The following is a 19,837-nucleotide window of genomic DNA, read 5'->3' as shown; positions in this document are numbered from 1 at the left end:
AGAAAAATCAATAACTATAAAAAATACTTTATCACGAGAGTTTTAACCAATGAGTGACCTACCCATTGAATTTACTGAATTGGTCGATCTGACGTCTCTAGGAATTTCCCCTCAATTTCTAGACTTCAGATCAACGACTTTCGAGAGTGACCATTTCGTCACCGTCAGAGAAACGAAGGACGGTGCTAACTCGGTCGCAATCGTAGATTTGACCAAGGGCAATGAAGTGACAAGGAAAAATATGGGTGGTGATTCCGCTATTATGCATCCTTCTCAAATGGTTATTTCCGTTAGAGCCAATGGCACCATCGTACAAATATTCAATCTGGAGACCAAGAGCAAGCTGAAATCTTTTACTCTAGACGAGCCGGTCATTTTTTGGAGATGGTTGAGCGAGACCACTTTGGGTTTTGTCACCGCAAGATCCATACTTACTTCCAATGTCTTTGATGGTAATGTGAACGCCAAGCCTCAATTGCTCACTACAAGACACGCCAACTTGAACAACACCCAGATTATCAATTTCGTGGCAAACAAGAACCTTGATTGGTTTGCCGTTGTCGGTATCTTACAAGAAAATGGTCGCATTGCTGGTAGAATCCAATTATTCTCCAAGCAACGTAACATCTCGCAAGCCATTGATGGTCACGTTGCCATCTTCACCAACATATTGTTAGAGGGTAATGGCTCGACCCCAGTACAAGTTTTTGTCACCGGTAACAGAAACGCCACCACAGGAACTGGCGAATTGAGAATCATCGAGATCGACCATGATGCTTCTTTGCCATCTCAATACCAGAAGAAGACCACCGATATTTTCTTCCCCCCAGATGCAACAAACGATTTCCCCATTGCTGTTCAAGTTTCTGAAAAATACGGCATAATCTACCTGTTAACCAAATACGGTTTCATCCATCTGTACGAATTGGAAACAGGCACAAATCTATTTGTTAATAGAATTACTGCTGAATCTGTGTTCACTGCCACTTCTTATAACCACCAAAATGGTATTGCATGCATTAACAAGAAGGGTCAAGTCTTGGCGGTCGAAATTTCCACTTCTCAAGTCGTTCCGTACATCTTGAACAAGTTGTCCAACGTATCACTAGCTTTAACTGTCGCTACAAGAGGTGGTTTGCCAGGCGCTGATGATTTATTCCAAAAGCAATTCGAATCGTTATTATCACAAAATGACTACCAAAATGCAGCCAAAATCGCAGCTTCTTCCACTTCTTTAAGAAACCAAAGTACTATCAACAGATTGAAAAACATTCAAGCCGCCCCAGGTGCCATTTCTCCTATTCTTTTGTATTTCTCCACATTGTTGGACAAAGGTAAACTGAATAAAGAAGAAACCATCGAATTGGCTAGACCAGTTCTACAGCAAGATAGAAAACAGCTGTTTGAGAAATGGTTAAAGGAAGATAAATTAGAATGTTCCGAGGAATTGGGTGACATTGTCAAACCTTTCGACACCACTTTGTCACTAGCTTGTTACTTAAGGGCAAGTGCTCACGCAAAAGTTATTTCTTGTTTGGCAGAATTGCAACAATTTGAAAAAATTATTCCTTACTGTCAGAAGGTTAGCTTTCAACCAAACTTTTTGGTTTTGATATCCTCTTTAATCAGATCCTCACCAGATAGAGCCTCCGAATTTGCCGTATCCTTATTGCAAAATCCAGAAACTGCTTCTCAAATCGACATCGAAAAAATTGCTGATTTATTCTTTTCTCAAAACCACATCCAACAAGGTACTTCTCTACTATTGGACGCTCTAAAAAGCGATACCCCAGATCAAGGCCACTTGCAAACTCGTGTTCTTGAAGTTAATCTACTACACGCTCCTCAAGTTGCTGATGCCATCTTGGGTAACAACATCTTTTCTCATTATGATAAACCAACTATTGCGTCATTATCAGAAAAAGCAGGGCTATACCAGAGAGCTTTGGAAAACTACACAGATATTAAAGATATCAAAAGATGTGTTGTTAACACCAGTGCCTTGCCTGTTGACTGGCTGGTTGCTTATTTCGGTAAATTGAACGTCGAGCAATCTCTGGCGTGCCTGAAAGCTTTAATGGATAACAATATCCAAGCTAATATTCAAATTGTTGTTCAAGTAGCCACCAAATTCTCCGACTTGATTGGTCCTTCCATTTTAATTAAGTTATTCGAAGACTACAACGCTACTGAAGGTTTGTACTATTACTTAGCCTCTTTGGTGAACTTAACCGAAGATAAAGATGTTGTTTACAAGTACATCGAGGCCGCTTCTAAGATGAAGCAATACAGAGAAATTGAAAGAATTGTTAAGGATAACAACGTTTACGATCCAGAAAGAGTCAAAAATTTCCTAAAGGATGCTAACTTGGAGGACCAATTACCTTTGGTCATTGTTTGCGACCGTTTTGATTTTGTTCATGAAATGATTTTATACTTGTACAAATCCCAAAATTTGAAGTTCATCGAAACTTATGTTCAGCAAGTCAACCCTTCCAAGACTGCCCAAGTTGTTGGTGCATTATTAGATATGGATTGTGACGAAAAGTTTATTCAAAGTTTACTACAATCTGTTTTAGGTCAAGTACCTATTAATGAGTTGACTACTGAAGTTGAAAAAAGAAACAGATTGAAAATCTTGCTACCTTTCCTAGAGCAAAGTTTAAGTCAAGGTGTCCAAGACCAAGCTGTCTACAATGCATTGGCTAAAATTTATATCGATTCTAACAACTCACCTGAAAAGTTTTTGAAGGAGAATGATCAATATGATACTTTAGATGTTGGCCGCTACTGTGAAAAGAGAGATCCATACCTTGCTTACATCGCATATGAAAAAGGACAAAACGATGACGACTTGGTTAGAATTACAAATGAAAATAGTATGTACAAATACCAAGCAAGATACTTGTTGGAACGTTCTGACCCAGAGTTGTGGAACAAGGTCTTGGATCCAGAGAATATCCACAAAAGACAGTTGATTGATTCAGTCATCTCTGTCGGTATTCCAGAATTGACTGACCCTGAACCTGTTTCTTTGACTGTTCAAGCGTTCATGACCAATGGTTTGAAATTAGAACTAATTGAATTATTGGAAAAAATTATCTTGGAACCTTCTCCTTTTAACGACAATGTAGCTTTACAAGGCCTATTATTGTTGTCTGCTATTAAATATGAACCAACCAAGGTTTCAAGTTATATTGAAAAGCTAGAAAATTACGATGCTGACGAAATTGCACCATTGTGTATCGAGCATGATCTTAAAGAAGAGGCCTTTGAAATTTATGACAAACATGAAATGTATGGCAAAGCTTTGAAAGTTTTGGTCGAGGATATCATGTCTTTAGACAGAGCTGCAGCTTATGCTGACAAGATCAATACGCCTGAATTATGGTCTCAAATCGGTACTGCCCAATTGGATGGATTGAGAATTCCAGATTCTATTGACTCATACATTAAAGCAGAAGATCCATCTAATTATGAGAATGTTATTGACATCGCTGAACAAGCTGACAAGCACGAAGAGTTGATCCCATACTTATTAATGGCTAGAAAAACTTTAAAAGAGCCAAAAATTGACGGTGCTTTAATTCTGGCTTACGCTGAACTGAACAAGATTCATGAAATTGAGAATTTGTTATCTGGCTCCAATGTCGCAAACTTGAATCAAGTTGGTGATAAGCTATTCGAAAACAAGGAATATAAAGCAGCCAGATTATGTTATTCTGCAGTTTCCAATTACTCCAAACTTGCTTCCACTTTAGTTTACTTAAACGATTATCAAGCTGCCGTGGACACTGCTAGAAAGGCTTCGAACATCAAAGTTTGGAAGCTTGTTAACGACGCTTGTATTGAAAAGAAAGAGTTTAAATTGGCCCAAATTTGTGGGTTGAACTTGATTGTTCATGCTGAAGAATTAGACGAATTAGTAGACAGATACGAGTCAAACGGTTACTTCGAGGAACTGATTTCATTATTCGAAGCCGGTTTGGGTTTAGAAAGAGCCCATATGGGTATGTTTACCGAACTTGCCATTTTGTATTCTAAATACGAACCAGACAAGTCCTTCGAACACTTGAAACTATTTTGGTCCAGAATTAATATTCCAAAGGTCATAAGGGCAGTCGAACAAGCCCATCAATGGTCAGAATTAGTCTTTTTGTATGCTCACTACGATGAGTGGGACAATGCTGCTTTAACTCTGATTGAAAAGTCTGGTAAGGAATTAGATCATGCTTACTTCAAGGAAGTCATTGTTAAGGTTTCTAACTTAGAAATTTACTACAAAGCCATCAATTTCTATGTCAAATTTCATCCATCGTTACTGGTCGATCTTCTGAGTTCATTGACTCCAAGGTTGGATATTCCAAGAACTGTAAAGATTTTTTCCAAATCCGACAACTTGCCTTTAATTAAACCATTTTTAATCAATGTTTTACCAAAGAACAACTCTGTTGTCAATCAAGCCTACCATGATTTGATGATCGAAGAAGAAGATTACAGAGCTTTACAAGATGCTGTCGATTCATACGACAAATTCGACCAATTGGGTTTAGCATCCCGTCTAGAATCTCACAAGTTAATATTTTTCAAGAAAATTGCCGCTTTATTATATCGGAGAAACAAGAAATGGGCAAAGAGTTTGTCAATATTGAAAGATGAAAAGCTGTGGAAAGACGCTATTGAAACAGCCGCTATTTCGCAAGATTCAAAGGTAGTAGAAGACCTGATTACCTATTTTGTCGAAACTGGTAACAAAGAAGCTTTTGTTGCATTGCTGTATGCTGCGTACAACTTGGTGAGATTCGAATTTGTCTTGGAAATATCATGGATGAATTCGTTGGAAGACTACATTAAACCATACGAAATATCTGTAAAGAAAGAACAAAGTGATTCTATTAGAAAGCTTCAGGAATTGATTGATAAGTCAGGTTCTGACGAAGAACAAAGAGATGGCCAACCTTTGATGTTGATGAACAGTGCAATGAATTTACAACCCACAGGATTTTAAGAATTTTGAAGAGAATAACTGGATCATTACTGCAGTATTGTGTTTCGTTTCTATTACTACAATATCTTTTTATTATCATGTTTTTTATTTCTAAAAATTTCGAGTATCTGAGGGGATTTCGAAATGATAAAAGTAAAAGTCGTCATAAATTCAATTTGTCTTAACGTTATCAATAACCGATTCTTAACTTCAAAATTTGTAGATTACAGGAAAAAATAAAAATAGAAAAACAAAATAGTTATAATTCAATATTTTAACCTATATATATATATTTTTATCAACTTATGTTTAACTTTAATAAAGAACCCTTTATTACGTAAGACTCTCTCTAGCCATTTGATTTTCATTTGAACGTTCTTAGTCCATTTGCATCATTCGTAAAAGTTGATAACCACTATTTCTACACATTATTAATTTTTTTTTGCAAATACATAAGGGGGATGTTATCTAATTATTCGTTCTGTTGCAAACGAATGAACGTAGTAAAGTCTTAATCTCTAAAGTTTGCACCCCGGTCAGCTCTGGCCGCCCTTTTTTCTAGTTCATCCCAGTCTTCGCCTTCTTCACTTTCATCACCACTATAGTCCTCGCTTTCCCCTCCGCTAATATCGTCGTCTACTTCAGAACCTTCCTCTTCCTCAGAGAAAGCACTTTCATCACTCACTTCCTCTTCAGAAGCTTCGTATTCACTGATTTCTTCTTCACTTTCATCAGAAGCTTCATCGTCTGAACCAGTAGCCAGAAAGTTCCAACCACCGTCCAAGAAAAACTGGTGTGGATCATCTTGTAATGATTTCATAATCGTAGCCCAGTTCAAATTGATTGTAGAGACTGTGTATGGAATATCCATGTCTGTCAACCATTGCTTCAAGAAATCTAGAGATTCGATTGGAACTGTGTTGATATGTGTAACAGATTTATTGAAATCTTTATAGACGAAAACCATATCGAAGTTCTTTAAGCCAAATTGAACTCTTTCTAAAATACAGATTTCAATCTCTTCGAGGTTAACCACCAAAAATGGAGGTTCAATCAATTGAACCAGACAATCTGTAGTCGGCATACAGAAAACTGCTGATCTATTTGGAACACCTTGGAAACCCAAATCTCTAAATGTATTCTCCACAGTTAGTAAACCTTTTGATGCTTCTGCGATTGCATCTGCAAAATACTTAAATTCTTTATCCAGCGCAGCGCGTTTTCTTCTTTCTTCTTGCTCTTGTTCTAGTTCATCCTCATCACCATATCTTCTGAACCTAGACTGGCCTCTTCTCCCACCTCCAGTTTCATCAACAGACATATCGGAAGCTTCACGGTAAAATTGAACATCTTGGATTTTCTTCTTACCCATCAAAATTGGATTCTTCAAGTGGATATGAATGACAACAATCAATTCACCCTTACAAGATTGAAATATTAAATTTTTGATGTTTGAGAATAATATATCTATTCTACTATCTGTTCTTAATGGGGATTGGAATCTAATACCGTTTTCATGGATAAAGACTGTACTAGGGACACGTTTTGTGTCAGGGTTAGGTCTAACAAAAATTTGATCCAGTCTTTTTGTTCTTCCCGTTTTATTCTCAATCAGTTTATCCTGTTGAATAACATCAGCCAAGGCTTTACGTTCTTGCTCTCTCTTTGTAGCTTCTTTCTTTAAATCAGCAATTTGTTTGAAGGTTTCACTCATACGGTCACCGTCTTTAGACCTCAATGTGATCGAACGAACAAATTGGTTATCCGCCGATTCTTCGTATGGTAACTCTTCAACTTTCTTGGAAATACCACCGGAAGAACCTGGTGAATTAAAGTTAAGACGTAAATAGGTATACTCACCTTCTTCATTTTTGGAACCGTTTTTGTATGAGTTGATATGGAAGGGGACTGGTCTACCATAGATGGGTAGAATAATTGTTTGGCTTTTCCAATCAACATGGATTCTTAGATCACGAATATTAGTTGGCAACTGGGAATCCCGAACATAGGATTCGTACTTTTTAAAATATTGACGAGGCTCACTATCCGGACCATTGGCATCGGCAGCACTGAATCTCAGTAACCCATTCTTCTCCAATTTTTCGTGCAGCTTTTTTTGATTTTCCTTACGAATTTGTTCCTTTTGAGCGTCTTCAGCACCGCCACGAGCCTCACCACGTAATTTTGTTCTCAAAATTTTAGAGTTTCTATCAGGCTTACTCGGAACCTTAGTGCTAGATGAAGACTTCTTTTTACTACTGCTATCTTCTTCCTCATTATTGAAATAAAAGGATATTTGAGATTTGGCTTTGGTGTAATTTGTTAGGAAACGTGGAGACTCTGTATCTTCAAGCGGGATCTGGACTGTATCGGCCAATTGTAAAGCATAGCTGTTGCCACTTTGAGAATCTTTCAAATTGTTAAAACCAAATGAAATATTAAAGCAATCACCGGGTTGAACCTTACGGTAGTCGTTCTTTACGTTCAGTATGAAGTTTGAGTCCCTGAATTCAAGACCAATCAGTGAGCCGATGTTTTTAGTGAAATTAGATACTAAGTCGGGTTTGGATTTTTCAATATATTCTATTGCTGACTCATAAATTTCCTTTGGTGTACGACCAACTTTTAATATATTGGTTACAATCTCATTTTGTAAAGTTAGTAGGAAATCGTAGTTGCTAGCCATTTCTTCGGATGGATCGATCAGAAAAGTCCTAGTAATGTTTGAACAGTAATTATTATAACGGATACCACACGACGCCAAAATACAACCATTACCGTATAACTGGTCATTGGTGGAACGTGCCGAAACTCTGAGATCGAATTTTTTCCCTGATTGGATAATTGGAGAATATGTCCAATCTAATAAATCGAAGTTGAATTTGTGACTAGATGGACATAGTGCACTTAAATCGGGACTTAACTGTTTTAGGAACTTGACATCATCGATTTTATTTTCGATTTTGTCTGATAGTTTGGCATTGGTAATCTTCAATTCTTCATCAACGGCACGAACCATTTCGTTCGATAGTAAATCCATAAATTTATCAGAACCTTTACTCGAAACAGACAAGAACGCTTGCTCGTTAGCATCTTTGGCTTCCCAAACTTTGGAGAGACCTAAGGAGACATCGACGATTTTGAATTCATTTTCCTTCACAGCCGCTTCCCATGCTGGGTTCCATTCAGTCATGAATTTACCTTGGTAAGAGTCCTTTTCAGGGGTACCAACGATTTTACCAGCACTCTTGATTAAGTCGATAACATCGTCAAACAACTTCTTATTGTGTTCTGGCTCTTTGTTGTTTCTCTGCCATAATTCCAAAGAGATCTTACTCTCAGAGTCCTTAAATAAGTCGACGGATTTCTGTAGATGCTTGGCCTTAGCAGAACTAGTGATAATAATAATCTTTCCAGGCACCAGTGCAATTAAAGTAGCGGGAAATTCGTAACTCAGTAACCAATTATGCAATATAGTGGTCTTTTGATACGGATTTTCAGCATTGGAGGAGCCCAGGACAAACAATAAAGAGTTCGGAGATCCTTCAAACTCGCCATACTTGGAGTACAATGATTCAATCCTATTCTTAAACACTGCAAAATTAATATTCAATTCTTCCATATTAAATTAGGTCTAAGAAACTGTTCCAGAAAGAATAATAAGTACAAAAGAGCAAAAGAAAAAACAGTGAGTCTCAGACAATTGTATTTTACAAACCTTCCGATTCCGTTTGTCTTCAGTGTTCTTATTCGTACTTTTACCACTATAAAGATTTCAATAATTTTTCAAATTTAATAAAACTGGCGAATTCCATATATTTTTGAGAAAAAAACCAAGTCACGCGACTTCCGGGTAGTTGATCCGTGTTCCGTGACAATTATACGCAATAATAATTACGAATACTATTACTATAATTATAATTATGTTTGCCTCAGCAATAAATGTTTAGCCCTCTGTTTGAACGTCGGCGCTGCCACTCGTCAATACTAAATATATTTACAAGAGAAAATACTTCATACGTTCAAGTTTGAGGTTCATGAGGACTCTATGGGGGTGTAGAGAATCTGTGTGACGTATTTCTGTTTGTACCGAACAATGGATGATACACAAAGGGTGTTATGTTTGATGCTGCTTGTGATCAAGTGGTTGAGCACCACATGGTTTGGAATGGGCAGAGCACCTGAGTTGTTTTCGTTGACTTGGTCCTGTGTTGTACAGTATTTATTCAGGATGACGTTCTCCAACTGAGGAGGTAATTGGGGCGGCGTCAGCCATGAAGTGTCATTCTTGTTTTTCTCTCGGTCCAAAGTGTAGTAGTACCGCTCCATAACGGATGGGTCAGTGAACACAGCGGGAATGTCCGTTGTGTACTCGACAGAAGGTTTGGGGGAAAGATCTTCATGGAATCTTGTATACCCGTCACCGAAATCGTCGGGGTCCTTGCCAATTTGGAGTGCAATTGAGGACCGATCGCTAGTGGGCGGTTTCATGGAATACGCCTTTTTGGATATATTTGTCCCGTCTATGGCTTCCTTCTGTGGATGTGTGACCTCGATGTAATTGACAAAATTACCCATTTGGTCAGTGGCAGTAGGCAAGAAATCGCTGACTCTAATCTCATTGTCCACTACAAATCTAAACCTGTGGGTGCCTGGAAGTAGTCTTAGTTTAACATGGAACGACCCGCTCCTATCAGAGTCAGGCAGCAAACCGATCATCTTCCTCCATTTAGTGAATGAACCTGTCACGTAAACTTTCGAGCCACCTTGCTGCCACTTGATTTCCACAGGTACCATTAACGAGCTCTTTATTCCGCTCTCGCTTTCCCTTCTGTTCTTGCTACGCTTTTGCTGCCGTGTCTGCGTCGGGGAAGAAGGGGTGGGTGCGTTATCATTAACGTTAGCATCTTGTTGAGGCTCTGCAGCGCCAGTGGGGGATTCCTCGTCGTCATCATCACTGCTAGAGGAAGAAACAGAATTGGAATCCAAAGCGGTTTCCACCACAGTCAACTCCGGCATTTCAGGTTCGTCCTCTTCCCGCAACAACAGCGTTGACTTCCTCTTTGTTAGAGGCCCTTCGCTTGAAGGCAGCTCTCTGTCATTTAAACCGGAGGAGCCACTTAAGCTCAATTCGGTAACTTTCTTACTCACTGCGTCCATGTTTTGCGGTTCATCGATATGAACGTCCCTGATATTTTCTGTTGTTCCTGTCATAGTACGAGTATAATTCTTTCCGGTCCCTTGGTTTTGGTGAGCGAGATGACTTACTGTAATGCCCATAGGAACTTCGCCACTCTTACTACCCTTGGCAAACGGTGGGTTGCCAAATAACTATTTCTTTCCCCAAGAAGGGTTGTGTATTTATTTATCCTTTCCCCAGATGTTTTTGACAATCCGGGAACGCAATGTAAATCGCAACTCGGTCCAAAGGAGCGAGACAAAAGATAAAAGCCGGCCCAAATCTTGAAGGTAGATGTGTTATATTTATATTTTTAAGTTATATATGACTATTCGTGACGATGCTGATTCGTGACATGCAAGTACATCTATCTAAATCTATCTATTTTGGGTGCGCGTGGATGCTAGGTTTGTTTTTTCATGACATTTCGTTAATGAGAAGAATGATGTTTGGGAAAGGCTGCTAAACTCACTTAGGACCGTTGAAGACATCGATTTGTTTCAACAGGTTGCGGACAGGAGGTAATTGTACTCCGGATAATTTGTTTCTGTTCTTACCGGACTTATGGCCTAGGGATTCCTTCTCACCGTTGCTGCTGCTGCTGCTGCTGCTGCTGCTGCTGTTCGTATCCTCTTCTTGCTCTTCTGGAATTTCGAATTTGGCTCTTTCTCTTCTGGTTTTGGTGGTGTATCTGTTGGAATCTAGGTACACGGACTCTAGCTCCTTGGCCATGGTGAGTTGAGAAGGAGCATTGCTGAAAGGTAAGGAGAGGGCGCTGCTGGATGCGGAAGTATGACTGGAGTCACTTGGTGAAGATGGTGACTCTATTGTGGGCGTGGCGGTACGCACTGGAGTTTTTCTTTGAAGGGTGGATAATGCAGTGGCAAGAGAACTTGCGAAAGTCTTCTGCTGCTTAGCAACGGAAGGGCTGGCGGATTGTTGCTGGTATTGGTATTGAGCATGTTGTTGTTGTTGTTGTTGTTGTTGTTGTTGTTGTTGCAAGTAGCCGTCATTTGGAGAATTTGGCACTGAGCGAGGAGTGTTTACACGAGCATTCATGTTGGAAAAGATCGATGAAACGTCGCTGCTGGATTGTATGGACCCTAGCGAGCTCTGGAAGGAAGTGAATGATTGCGATGGAATTGGAGTGTACGTGGGGATGGGCATTGGAGAGGATGCGGGATGGAAAGAAGCAGCGGAGGCATGCATGGGGGCCGGCTGGGTCATGATCGGTATCATCATGGGGTGCACTGCGTTGGTAGCATGGATGATGTTGCCGCCACCGACGGTTTGCACGTTGATAGCCATGTTTGCCGGCAAGACTTGCGGTATGGGCTGATGAATCATCATTCCTGATGCAATGGTAGGGATCCCGCCCACAGTCAAGTACTCTTGCTTCTGTATGCCGGATTTCTTCATCCTTCTTTGAGATTGTCCTGTGTGCGTTCTCATGTGTCTTTTCAGTTCGTCGCTTCTACTAAAGCTTTTCCCACAACCAGGAAATCCACAGTGGTGAGGCTTTTCACCCGTGTGCGTCCTCAAGTGTCTCTTTTTATGTTCCAACCGATGGAACCCGCGATTGCAGGTATCACATCTGAATGGTCTGTTTTCGTTGTCTACTGGGAAGCTCGTTTGCTTTTTGGGCATTTCTTCGTTAATTTTTAGTTTCTGTGTTTCGAGGTCAGCGATCTTGGTTCAAGATAAAACCCTCAACATACAAAAATATAAACGCTCAACCTAAGCGACTGAATTTAGATATATTACATTAAAAAAACACGAGTTTCTCAATCGCTTATATACCAGAGGCAGTTTTTGCTCGAAAAGAATCTCGGAAAAACCTCCTCCAACGGATCATTTGTCAAGTCCCTCGTACGCGATTTTTCTGAGCGGCATATAATTTAGAGTTGCACACCGCACTTTTGCGGGTGCTCCGCGGACGTCTTGGTCGGATAAATTTTCGGAAGTGCAAAAAAGGCGGAGGCGGGGTTTCTTATCCCGGCTTTTTTCTTTTCGTACGAGCCTATCAACCATTAAGGAATTCTTTATACGTTAACGTCAATGAGACAGGAAATAGTTGGGTAAGAACTGGCTCCGCAGGGGGAAGGCAGGGGAAGGTAGGGGAGGAAAGGCAAGGCTATACCTCTACCTCTACCTCGCCACAGCTTATTGGACCTTCCGTGAGCGTAAAGGTCGCTTGCAAATCCGCTCGGCAAAGGGTATCCTCTGTCGTCGCGTTTCTATACTATACACTTAGATACTTTACGGCGTGATTACTATTACGATATCTCGTTACCGAGTGCGCCTGATAGGCAGCTCCAAGGTCCGGCCGCGACATCAATAAACTATATTAGGCTTTCCTGATTTTTGAAAGTGGGGGAAAGGAGAAGGGCGAAGGCGCAGGATGACTGTTTTACTTTTTTTCTTGTTTTCATTCTAGGAACCGAAGATGGTAATTACCGTATCGAGCGAGGCCGTACCTCAAAACACGCTATAGAGTAACTGGAGAAATAACAATACTGAAAGTGAATGAATGGGCTAATTTCGAAGAAAAGAAAAACGGTCATTTGCGGTCCGACAAGAAATATGTTCATCCTGTGGTACGTAAACAGTTTGTTTCCGCGGCCTTCGCTTCCCCCTCGTTTCGGAAAAACCTGCAAAACCCGCAATTTCGGAAAAACTTCCACCATAGCCAAATGCTAGCAGAACTCACCCGCGCAGGTACATGTGATAGGCAAACAGAAGATAATCCGGGCTGTGTTTAGAGTGTCAAGTATTGTCCGTGGAAGAAGTATACACGTGTGTGTGTATAGTTTGAGCCTGTGCACTAGTAGGAAATGAAGGCAGAAAAAAATTCATATTCTTATCTTCGGATCGCGCTAAGCGTGGGTGGAGGTTCCAAAAGCACACGTATTCGTTTTCATAAGAAGAACTACACAAGATTCTTGCGAAAGGGCTTGACAACAAAAACTAACTTGAAAAAGTATATATATTAGTATTATATTTATAAAAACACTATTAATGGGTTATATGTAGGCAGAATATGCATGAAGCGATTCGGCGTTTGTAGGGCACGAATAGTTAACAACAGTTGTTGGATTTCTTCTTCTTCTTCTCATTTGGCGCCGGCGTTAAACTGATGGTGGGGCCCTTGGGACCACCATTGGCGCCTGCGGTGCTGCCAGATCCATTTAAGTCCACTTGGTGTTTGCTGACCATTTGGAAAATGGCCACGATCAGTTCTCTAAACGCCTTATCTACATTATCGCTATTCAAAGCACTTGTCTCAGTAAATAGCATCTGGTTTTCCATGGCGAAATTCCTCGCTTCATCGGTGGGCACTGCTCTTAGATGGGCCAGATCCGATTTGTTCCCTATCAACCCGACAGCAACGTTATCGTCTGCGTTCTCTCTTAGTTCAGTAAGCCAATGGTTGCAATTCTCGTACGAACTCGATTTGCTTATATCATACACTATAAGGGCGCCCACGGCACCACGGTAGTACGCAGAGGTGATGGCCCTGTACCGTTCCTGCCCTGCAGTGTCCCAGATCTGCGCCTTTATCTTCTTGTTCTCGACTTCGATGGTTCTTGTGGCGAACTCCACACCAATCGTAGATTTGGACTCGATGTTAAATTCATCGGTGGTGAATCTCGATAATAGATTCGATTTCCCCACGCCGGAGTCCCCAATAAGAACTATCTTAAACAAGTAATCGTAATCGTACCCGTAGTCTTCGTTGCTCATCCTTGGAAAAGAGTATACTTGGTCCGTTCTTGGTCACACGCTGTCCTCTTCTCCTAACGTCTGCCTTGAAATACCCACTTTATTGCCGATTGGATTGTTTCTGTTTATTGTGTTGCGCGCTCTTATGGAGAGCGCGCCGTACTATATTATATTATATAATATTTTAATATATAGCATTGAATTCCTTTATATTATAGCCATATCAAAAGCTGAGCTTCTCCAGCGCTCTCAAGTTCCTGGCAGCCCCGTCAGCAGAAGTGTCGTTTTCGATGGCCACTTGCGCTCTGCTTTTCTCCAGACCTTCAAGCAGCATGCATGCTTTGCAGACGCTGTTCGATGACAGATATCCACATTTGGTGCATCTGTTGCCGTCGACAAACTTCACGACTTTCTTCTTTGCGTTGGACTTCTTGGTCTTCAAGGCAAGGTTCTCGCCACTTTGGATGATATCCACGATGCAGCTGGGTCTGATTGCCTCCAAGTTCTTCATGTATTCTCTCGCAGTGCCCCTAAAGGCCTCTGGTGCGTATGTACACTCGGTGGAGAAGTAATCTAGTTTCATGTAATGCGCGTAAAGAACGATCTCCTTCTGGTAAGAATATTTAAACGGTTTCGATCTCTTGATGGGCGACCCGCTACTTTGCGTGATGATCGCCGTGGATTTCTCGAGTCTTGCCACATCACCACGTAAGATATTCATCAATACGGTCTCGGCCATATCGTCCGCATTGTGGCCCGTGACGACGTGTGATATTCCCAACTTCGCAGCACCTCGATCCAACGATTGCCTTCTAAAAACACCGCAGTATGTGCAACTGTTTCTTATCCCCGCAACGGATACAATCTCGTCCATCGTCCAGTCGTAGAGGTCCTTAAAGGAGAATATCTCCAGGGGGAGCCCGTACTGCTGTTGGTTCCTCTTCACTGTGGCCAACGAGTCGTCCCTGTATCCAACGATCCCTTCGTCGATACTCAACAGTACAATCTCAATGCCATAATCGTATCGGTCGTTCAGTAGCTTCAGCATGTGTGCTAACACCGTGGAGTCCTTACCTCCCGAGGCCCCCACAGCTATGCGTTCGCCCCTTTGGAACAAGTTGTTCGCCATAATGGTGTTATGGATTTCCGTTTCGAACACCAAGCAGAAACATTGCTTACAAAGTTTGGACAGATTCTTGGGCCTTCTGATAAAAGCCTTTCTTGAATGACACAGTTCGCACAGCTGCGATATCTTCACCTTTACAGGCTTATTCACGGGATCCGAAGGAGCAGTAAACGACATTACACTTCCTTTGCTATGCTCTTGCTACCACAACTCATCGCTGAAATATTCAATTTTCCATTTTCAATTTTTTATTTTTTACGTATTTTAGTGCAAAATAAGCCCTTGGGGGCCGTGACCCGGCCACAGTTTTTTTCAAGCACTGTTATTGAACTGTCTAGCCTTCTTGTTAGCCATCTGTAGCCTCCTGCCTGTGTTGTCTACGTCGTCTTCAAGTGCCGTGAGTAGCTCGTTCTGCGTTTGCAGTTCGTCATTCATCTCCAAAGCCAGTCCGCGTTGGGCCTGGATGATCCGATGCAGTGCGACTAATTCCTGCTCTTGTTCGCGTACCATTTGCATCTGCCCTTGTTGCAGATCGCCGTTGGTTCTTCCTCGAGCGTCCAAGTTTGAAGTGGGTTCTCCTGTGGCAGTTCCCAGAAGCCTGCCTCGGTCCTGTGTGGCGTTTGCCATACCAATGTTATCACACTCTTTGAGTAACGACCTCAGTAATGCGGCCCGGCGAGTCACCTCTGTGCTTGGCAAGGATTTCCTCTGGACGTCCCGCTCCAGCCGCTCTCGCAACCTGTGCAGCTTCGTGCGTGCTCGTAGTGCCCCACGTACGCTGGACGTCCCATCACTCTCTTCATCTAGATCTAGCTTGACATCTCTGACCATCTCGTCCCATCCGACTTCCGCTTCAGCTTCTTGCTGTTGCTGCGGTTTTTCCTGGGACACTTCTGGTTTCGACAACTGCAAGAAGTCTTGCGCAGTCTTTGTACTTCTCCATCGGGAATCAAAGCGATCGTTATACAACTCATTGAGAAATCTCTCCAGCCCAATGCGTCTTTCGTCAATCATCGCTGGATCGTCATAATTCCTTTGCCATACCCTGTCCAACCCACTCGGCTTCTCGGGAAAATCATACGGTATGGTGCTTCCAACTTGTTTCTCTAGTTGGGTCTTCAGTTTCCAAAACTCGGAATACCTTTTGTAAATATGCTTTGTGGGCGTACTAATTCCGTACAATACGAACTTGGGCTTGACTTCCACATCGTCCACGTGTATCACTACCTTATCGCTCATACTGCCTAAACTGCTGGTGGCTATGTCTCTATTGGTATCCACCCTATTTATTTCTCTATTGTTCGTTTTTGTTTGTTGGCTAAATAATTGATACAAATCTTAGGCGGAAAAAAAGAATATATCCATGAAGAGGAAAAAACTATATGGTATTGTAGAAGCTGAGACTAAAGACACGAAACCACACATATCACACAGACCGAACTCATATTCGATATGTCCAAAGTGTTCATTGCTACAGCCAATGCCGGAAAAGCTCACGAAGCCGATATTTTCTCTATCACCGCATGTAATTCTTTCACAATAAGTTGTTCAGGTGATGGTTACTTGAAACTATGGGATAATAAACTATTGGATAATGAAAACCCAAAGGAGAAATCTTACGCTGAGTTTGTCCACAAGACTGGGCTACACCACGTGGACGTTTTGCAGACCATTGAGAAGGACGCGTTCGAAATGTGCCTTGTCGCTACCACTTCATTTTCTGGCGATTTATTCTTTTATCGAATTACAAGAGAAAATGGGAGCAAGAAAGTTATATTTGAGAAACTGGATCTGTTGAGTGCAGATATGAAGAAGAACTCCTTTTGGGCTTTGAAATGGTGCGCTTCAAATGATAGACTACTGTCGCATAGACTAATTGCTACAGATGTGAAGGGAACCACTTACATTTGGAAGTTTTATCCATTCGAAGACCAAACTGGCTCTTCGTCACCAGACTGGAAACCGGTATTGGAACTGCAAGGTACAATTGTGTCGCCGATGACGCCAAATCAATTTGCCACATGCGTGGATATCTCTGAACGAGGGCTAATTGCCACAGGGTTTAATAATGGAACCGTACAAATTTCAGAATTATCTACATTACGTCCATTGTACAATTTTGAATCACAACATTCTATGATCAATAACTCTAACTCCATTAGATCGGTTCAATTTTCCCCTCAGGGATCCTTATTGGCTATTGCGCACGATTCGAATTCATTCGGTTGTATAACTTTGTATGAAACTGAATTTGGTGAGAGAATTGGCTCATTATCCGTCCCAACACATTGTTCACAGACAAGTCTCGGAGAATTTGCACACTCCAGTTGGGTGACAAGCCTATCGTTCAATGATTCTGGTGACACTCTGTGTAGTGCCGGATGGGATGGAAAACTAAGATTTTGGGATATAAAAACGAAGGAAAGAATCACAACTCTAAATATGCATTGCGACGATATTGAAATTGAAGAAGACATCTTGGCCGTCGATGAGCACGGAGATTCTTTAGCTGAACCAGGTGTGTTTGACGTAAAATTCATGAAAAAAGGTTGGAGATCTGGTATGGGAGCTGATTTGAATGAAAGCTTGTGCTGTGTATGTCTAGATAGAAGCATTAGGTGGTTTAGAGAAGCCGGTGGTAAATAATCGTTGGTAAATCTTCGTGATTGCTTGTAATCATATAACTGTCTATCATTCTTTTTCATCAGTGGATATCGCTTATCTGATACAGCGTATCTAAATTCTAAAATGAAACTTGTTAACAATACAAATAATGCTATTTTAACATTCTAGAAAGCAAGAACTATGTGCAGAGAGAGAGTCCTGTTTTAGGTCGAACGGTGATTATTGAAGTTCCTGAGAGGACCACCATTTTATCTGTCACAATTCGTAGAATCATTCTCACCTTGCCAATAGGTCTGGCATTTGAAATTGCTTGTAGGGAAAAAAAGTAGAATATTTTTTTATATGTATTCTTGAATATAGAAAAAGAAGTAGACTTAATACTTACATATATGTGTTGAGAGATTAAAAAAACTAACAAAGAAAACTAGAAAGTGAAAAAAAGGACGAATTCAAAAGAAAGCACTAAAATTTAATCCTTCCCTTTAATTTGCAATATTTTTTATGGTTTTATTTTCTGTCATGAAATTTGTTTAATTGATTAATTTTTTATTGTTTTTTTTTTGGGTTTTTTTATTTTTTTTATAAGATCACTCACCTAAGAGGTCCATATATATTAGTAATAAAAAAAGGTAATGATAGTCTCTCTTATTCAATTTTTTTTTCCAGGTTTCTATTTTTGTAAAAAAGAAAAATACGATTTTTTAAATTCTTTTTGAAATTTTGAAATTTTTTTTATTGTTTCATGTTTCGAGTTGTGTTTAGCGCATTAGAAGAGAATGAGAAAGTAACGAATGAGAAAGAAAATCAGTGAAAAAAAGAGCAAAGGGATTCTGATAAAATATCAGGTAGAAAAAAAAAAAAAAAAAAAAAAAAATATGGAAAAAAATGAAGGAATCATTAGTACACTGCTGAGTACGGGAAGTAGTTTCTTTCGAACCTTGGATTATTCATGGGTTCATCCATTGACTTCCAACCAAAATGATGATTGTAAGCCTGGTGAACATGGGGAGGAGGCAATTGGGGAACAGCAGGTAAAAATGATTGTTGTTGTTGTTGTTGTTGTTGTTGTTGTTGATTACTGAAATTGTAAAAATCATAATCAAACTGAGTTTCTGCAACAGGTGAAGAATATATATTGGGTAACTGTTGATAGTAGTTCTGTCTTGGTTGATTATAGTTGTAATAGTTGTAGTAAGAATTCATATTGGAAAAGTCGGACCTTTGATTATTTTGATATGAGGGCGATGAAAACATGTTATTCGGCATCAACATTGGAGTTTCATAATTAGAAACTGGAGATAGTGGATTTTTCGTGGAAGGTTCTAATTTGAAATTTCCATTTCTTGAACCATTGACATTAACAATTGGTGATAGCAAAGTGTTAGCTGTTGTAGTAGGTTTAAATTGATTCTGTTTAAAAATTTCAAAACTCTTAACAAATTCGTAATAAAGAAACCCATTATCATACAATTCCCAATCAAATATCCTTAACCATTGTCTTTCAAAATCATTAATAACATTTATCAGTATTCCTGTTGCTTGTGACCATGAAGAATTGGTGAAAGTTTTGTCATCATTGAACTTATTCGCCAAAATAAAGGCAATCATGGTGTTCTGGTAAATGATGTTAATTGAATTGCCGCCGATGGAATGAATTCCGTTAGTCAACTTATTGATATATTTGAAAAGATAATCGATAGCCAAATAAATAGTGGCAGAGGGCAATCTCGTTGCATTAAGTACGGAGGATATACCTTTGAAAAATAAATCAGTGGTCTGATCATCGGTGCTATAGTTCGCGTTGAAGGCAACAAAAGCATTTTCCATGACGAATTTTGACATTATAGAAATATCATAGTCCAAGTTCTCACTGACACCTCCGTTTACTTGATTGAGCTGTTGTGGACCGTCTTGAATCATTTGTACCGGAGGAGGAATAACGTTGTTGTTACTATTACTAGTATACATTAAGCCCGGAGGAGGAAGGATTGGTGGTTGCTGGTGTTGTTGAAGTGGTGCAGGTGGAGGGTAGTAAGCAGTGCTTGGCTGATTGAAATAACCTAAAGAAGCCATAGATGGCAATTGAGTGTGAACAGAATGAGACGGAACATGACCCATATATTTTGGTTGTTGCATAGCAACTGAAGCAGCCGGACCCTTGGGAAAGGGCAAGTTTATTGGATAGCCATTAGAATTG

The 19,837-nt window shown here is 40.4% G+C and overlaps 9 protein-coding genes across 9 annotated transcripts; 2 read left to right on the top strand and 7 right to left on the bottom strand.

Moving 5' to 3' along the window:
* Window positions 1-49: 49 nt before the first annotated feature.
* Window positions 50-5,008, top strand: CHC1 (clathrin heavy chain; the record flags this gene model as incomplete). The annotated part of the gene is made up of 1 exon (XM_018364943.1): window positions 50-5,008. The coding sequence occupies one exon, from the start codon at window positions 50-52 to the stop codon at window positions 5,006-5,008; it is 4,959 nt and encodes a 1,652-aa protein (XP_018222043.1).
* Window positions 5,009-5,498: 490 nt separating this feature from the next.
* On the bottom strand, window positions 5,499-8,609 carry SPT16 (chromatin-remodeling protein SPT16; the record flags this gene model as incomplete). Its single annotated transcript, XM_018364942.1, has 1 exon — window positions 5,499-8,609. One exon carries the CDS (start codon window positions 8,607-8,609, stop codon window positions 5,499-5,501), a length of 3,111 nt encoding a protein of 1,036 aa, XP_018222042.1.
* A 413-nt stretch (window positions 8,610-9,022) lies between these two features.
* On the bottom strand, window positions 9,023-10,267 carry SIP2 (Sip2p; the record flags this gene model as incomplete). Its single annotated transcript, XM_018364941.1, has 1 exon — window positions 9,023-10,267. One exon carries the CDS (start codon window positions 10,265-10,267, stop codon window positions 9,023-9,025), a length of 1,245 nt encoding a protein of 414 aa, XP_018222041.1.
* A 367-nt stretch (window positions 10,268-10,634) lies between these two features.
* Window positions 10,635-11,813, bottom strand: MIG2 (Mig2p; the record flags this gene model as incomplete). Its single annotated transcript, XM_018364940.1, has 1 exon — window positions 10,635-11,813. The coding sequence occupies one exon, from the start codon at window positions 11,811-11,813 to the stop codon at window positions 10,635-10,637; it is 1,179 nt and encodes a 392-aa protein (XP_018222040.1).
* A 1,431-nt stretch (window positions 11,814-13,244) lies between these two features.
* On the bottom strand, window positions 13,245-13,910 carry YPT32 (Rab family GTPase YPT32; the record flags this gene model as incomplete). The annotated part of the gene is made up of 1 exon (XM_018364939.1): window positions 13,245-13,910. The coding sequence occupies one exon, from the start codon at window positions 13,908-13,910 to the stop codon at window positions 13,245-13,247; it is 666 nt and encodes a 221-aa protein (XP_018222039.1).
* A 202-nt stretch (window positions 13,911-14,112) lies between these two features.
* On the bottom strand, window positions 14,113-15,192 carry NCS6 (Ncs6p; the record flags this gene model as incomplete). Its single annotated transcript, XM_018364938.1, has 1 exon — window positions 14,113-15,192. The coding sequence occupies one exon, from the start codon at window positions 15,190-15,192 to the stop codon at window positions 14,113-14,115; it is 1,080 nt and encodes a 359-aa protein (XP_018222038.1).
* A 135-nt stretch (window positions 15,193-15,327) lies between these two features.
* On the bottom strand, window positions 15,328-16,254 carry VAM7 (Vam7p; the record flags this gene model as incomplete). Its single annotated transcript, XM_018364937.1, has 1 exon — window positions 15,328-16,254. The coding sequence occupies one exon, from the start codon at window positions 16,252-16,254 to the stop codon at window positions 15,328-15,330; it is 927 nt and encodes a 308-aa protein (XP_018222037.1).
* A 213-nt stretch (window positions 16,255-16,467) lies between these two features.
* Window positions 16,468-17,661, top strand: SKI8 (SKI complex subunit WD repeat protein SKI8; the record flags this gene model as incomplete). The annotated part of the gene is made up of 1 exon (XM_018364936.1): window positions 16,468-17,661. The coding sequence occupies one exon, from the start codon at window positions 16,468-16,470 to the stop codon at window positions 17,659-17,661; it is 1,194 nt and encodes a 397-aa protein (XP_018222036.1).
* An 876-nt stretch (window positions 17,662-18,537) lies between these two features.
* On the bottom strand, window positions 18,538-19,837 carry CLG1 (Clg1p; the record flags this gene model as incomplete). The annotated part of the gene is made up of 1 exon (XM_018364935.1): window positions 18,538-19,837. A coding segment is annotated over one exon (1,300 nt), but the record flags the coding sequence as incomplete, so codon positions are not given.

This window comes from Saccharomyces eubayanus, chromosome VII, assembly GCF_001298625.1.
Source record: "Saccharomyces eubayanus strain FM1318 chromosome VII, whole genome shotgun sequence".
NCBI lineage: Eukaryota > Fungi > Ascomycota > Saccharomycetes > Saccharomycetales > Saccharomycetaceae > Saccharomyces > Saccharomyces eubayanus.
The sequence above is the reverse complement of the archived record's forward strand: the minus strand, read 5'-3'. Positions and strand labels throughout refer to the sequence as shown.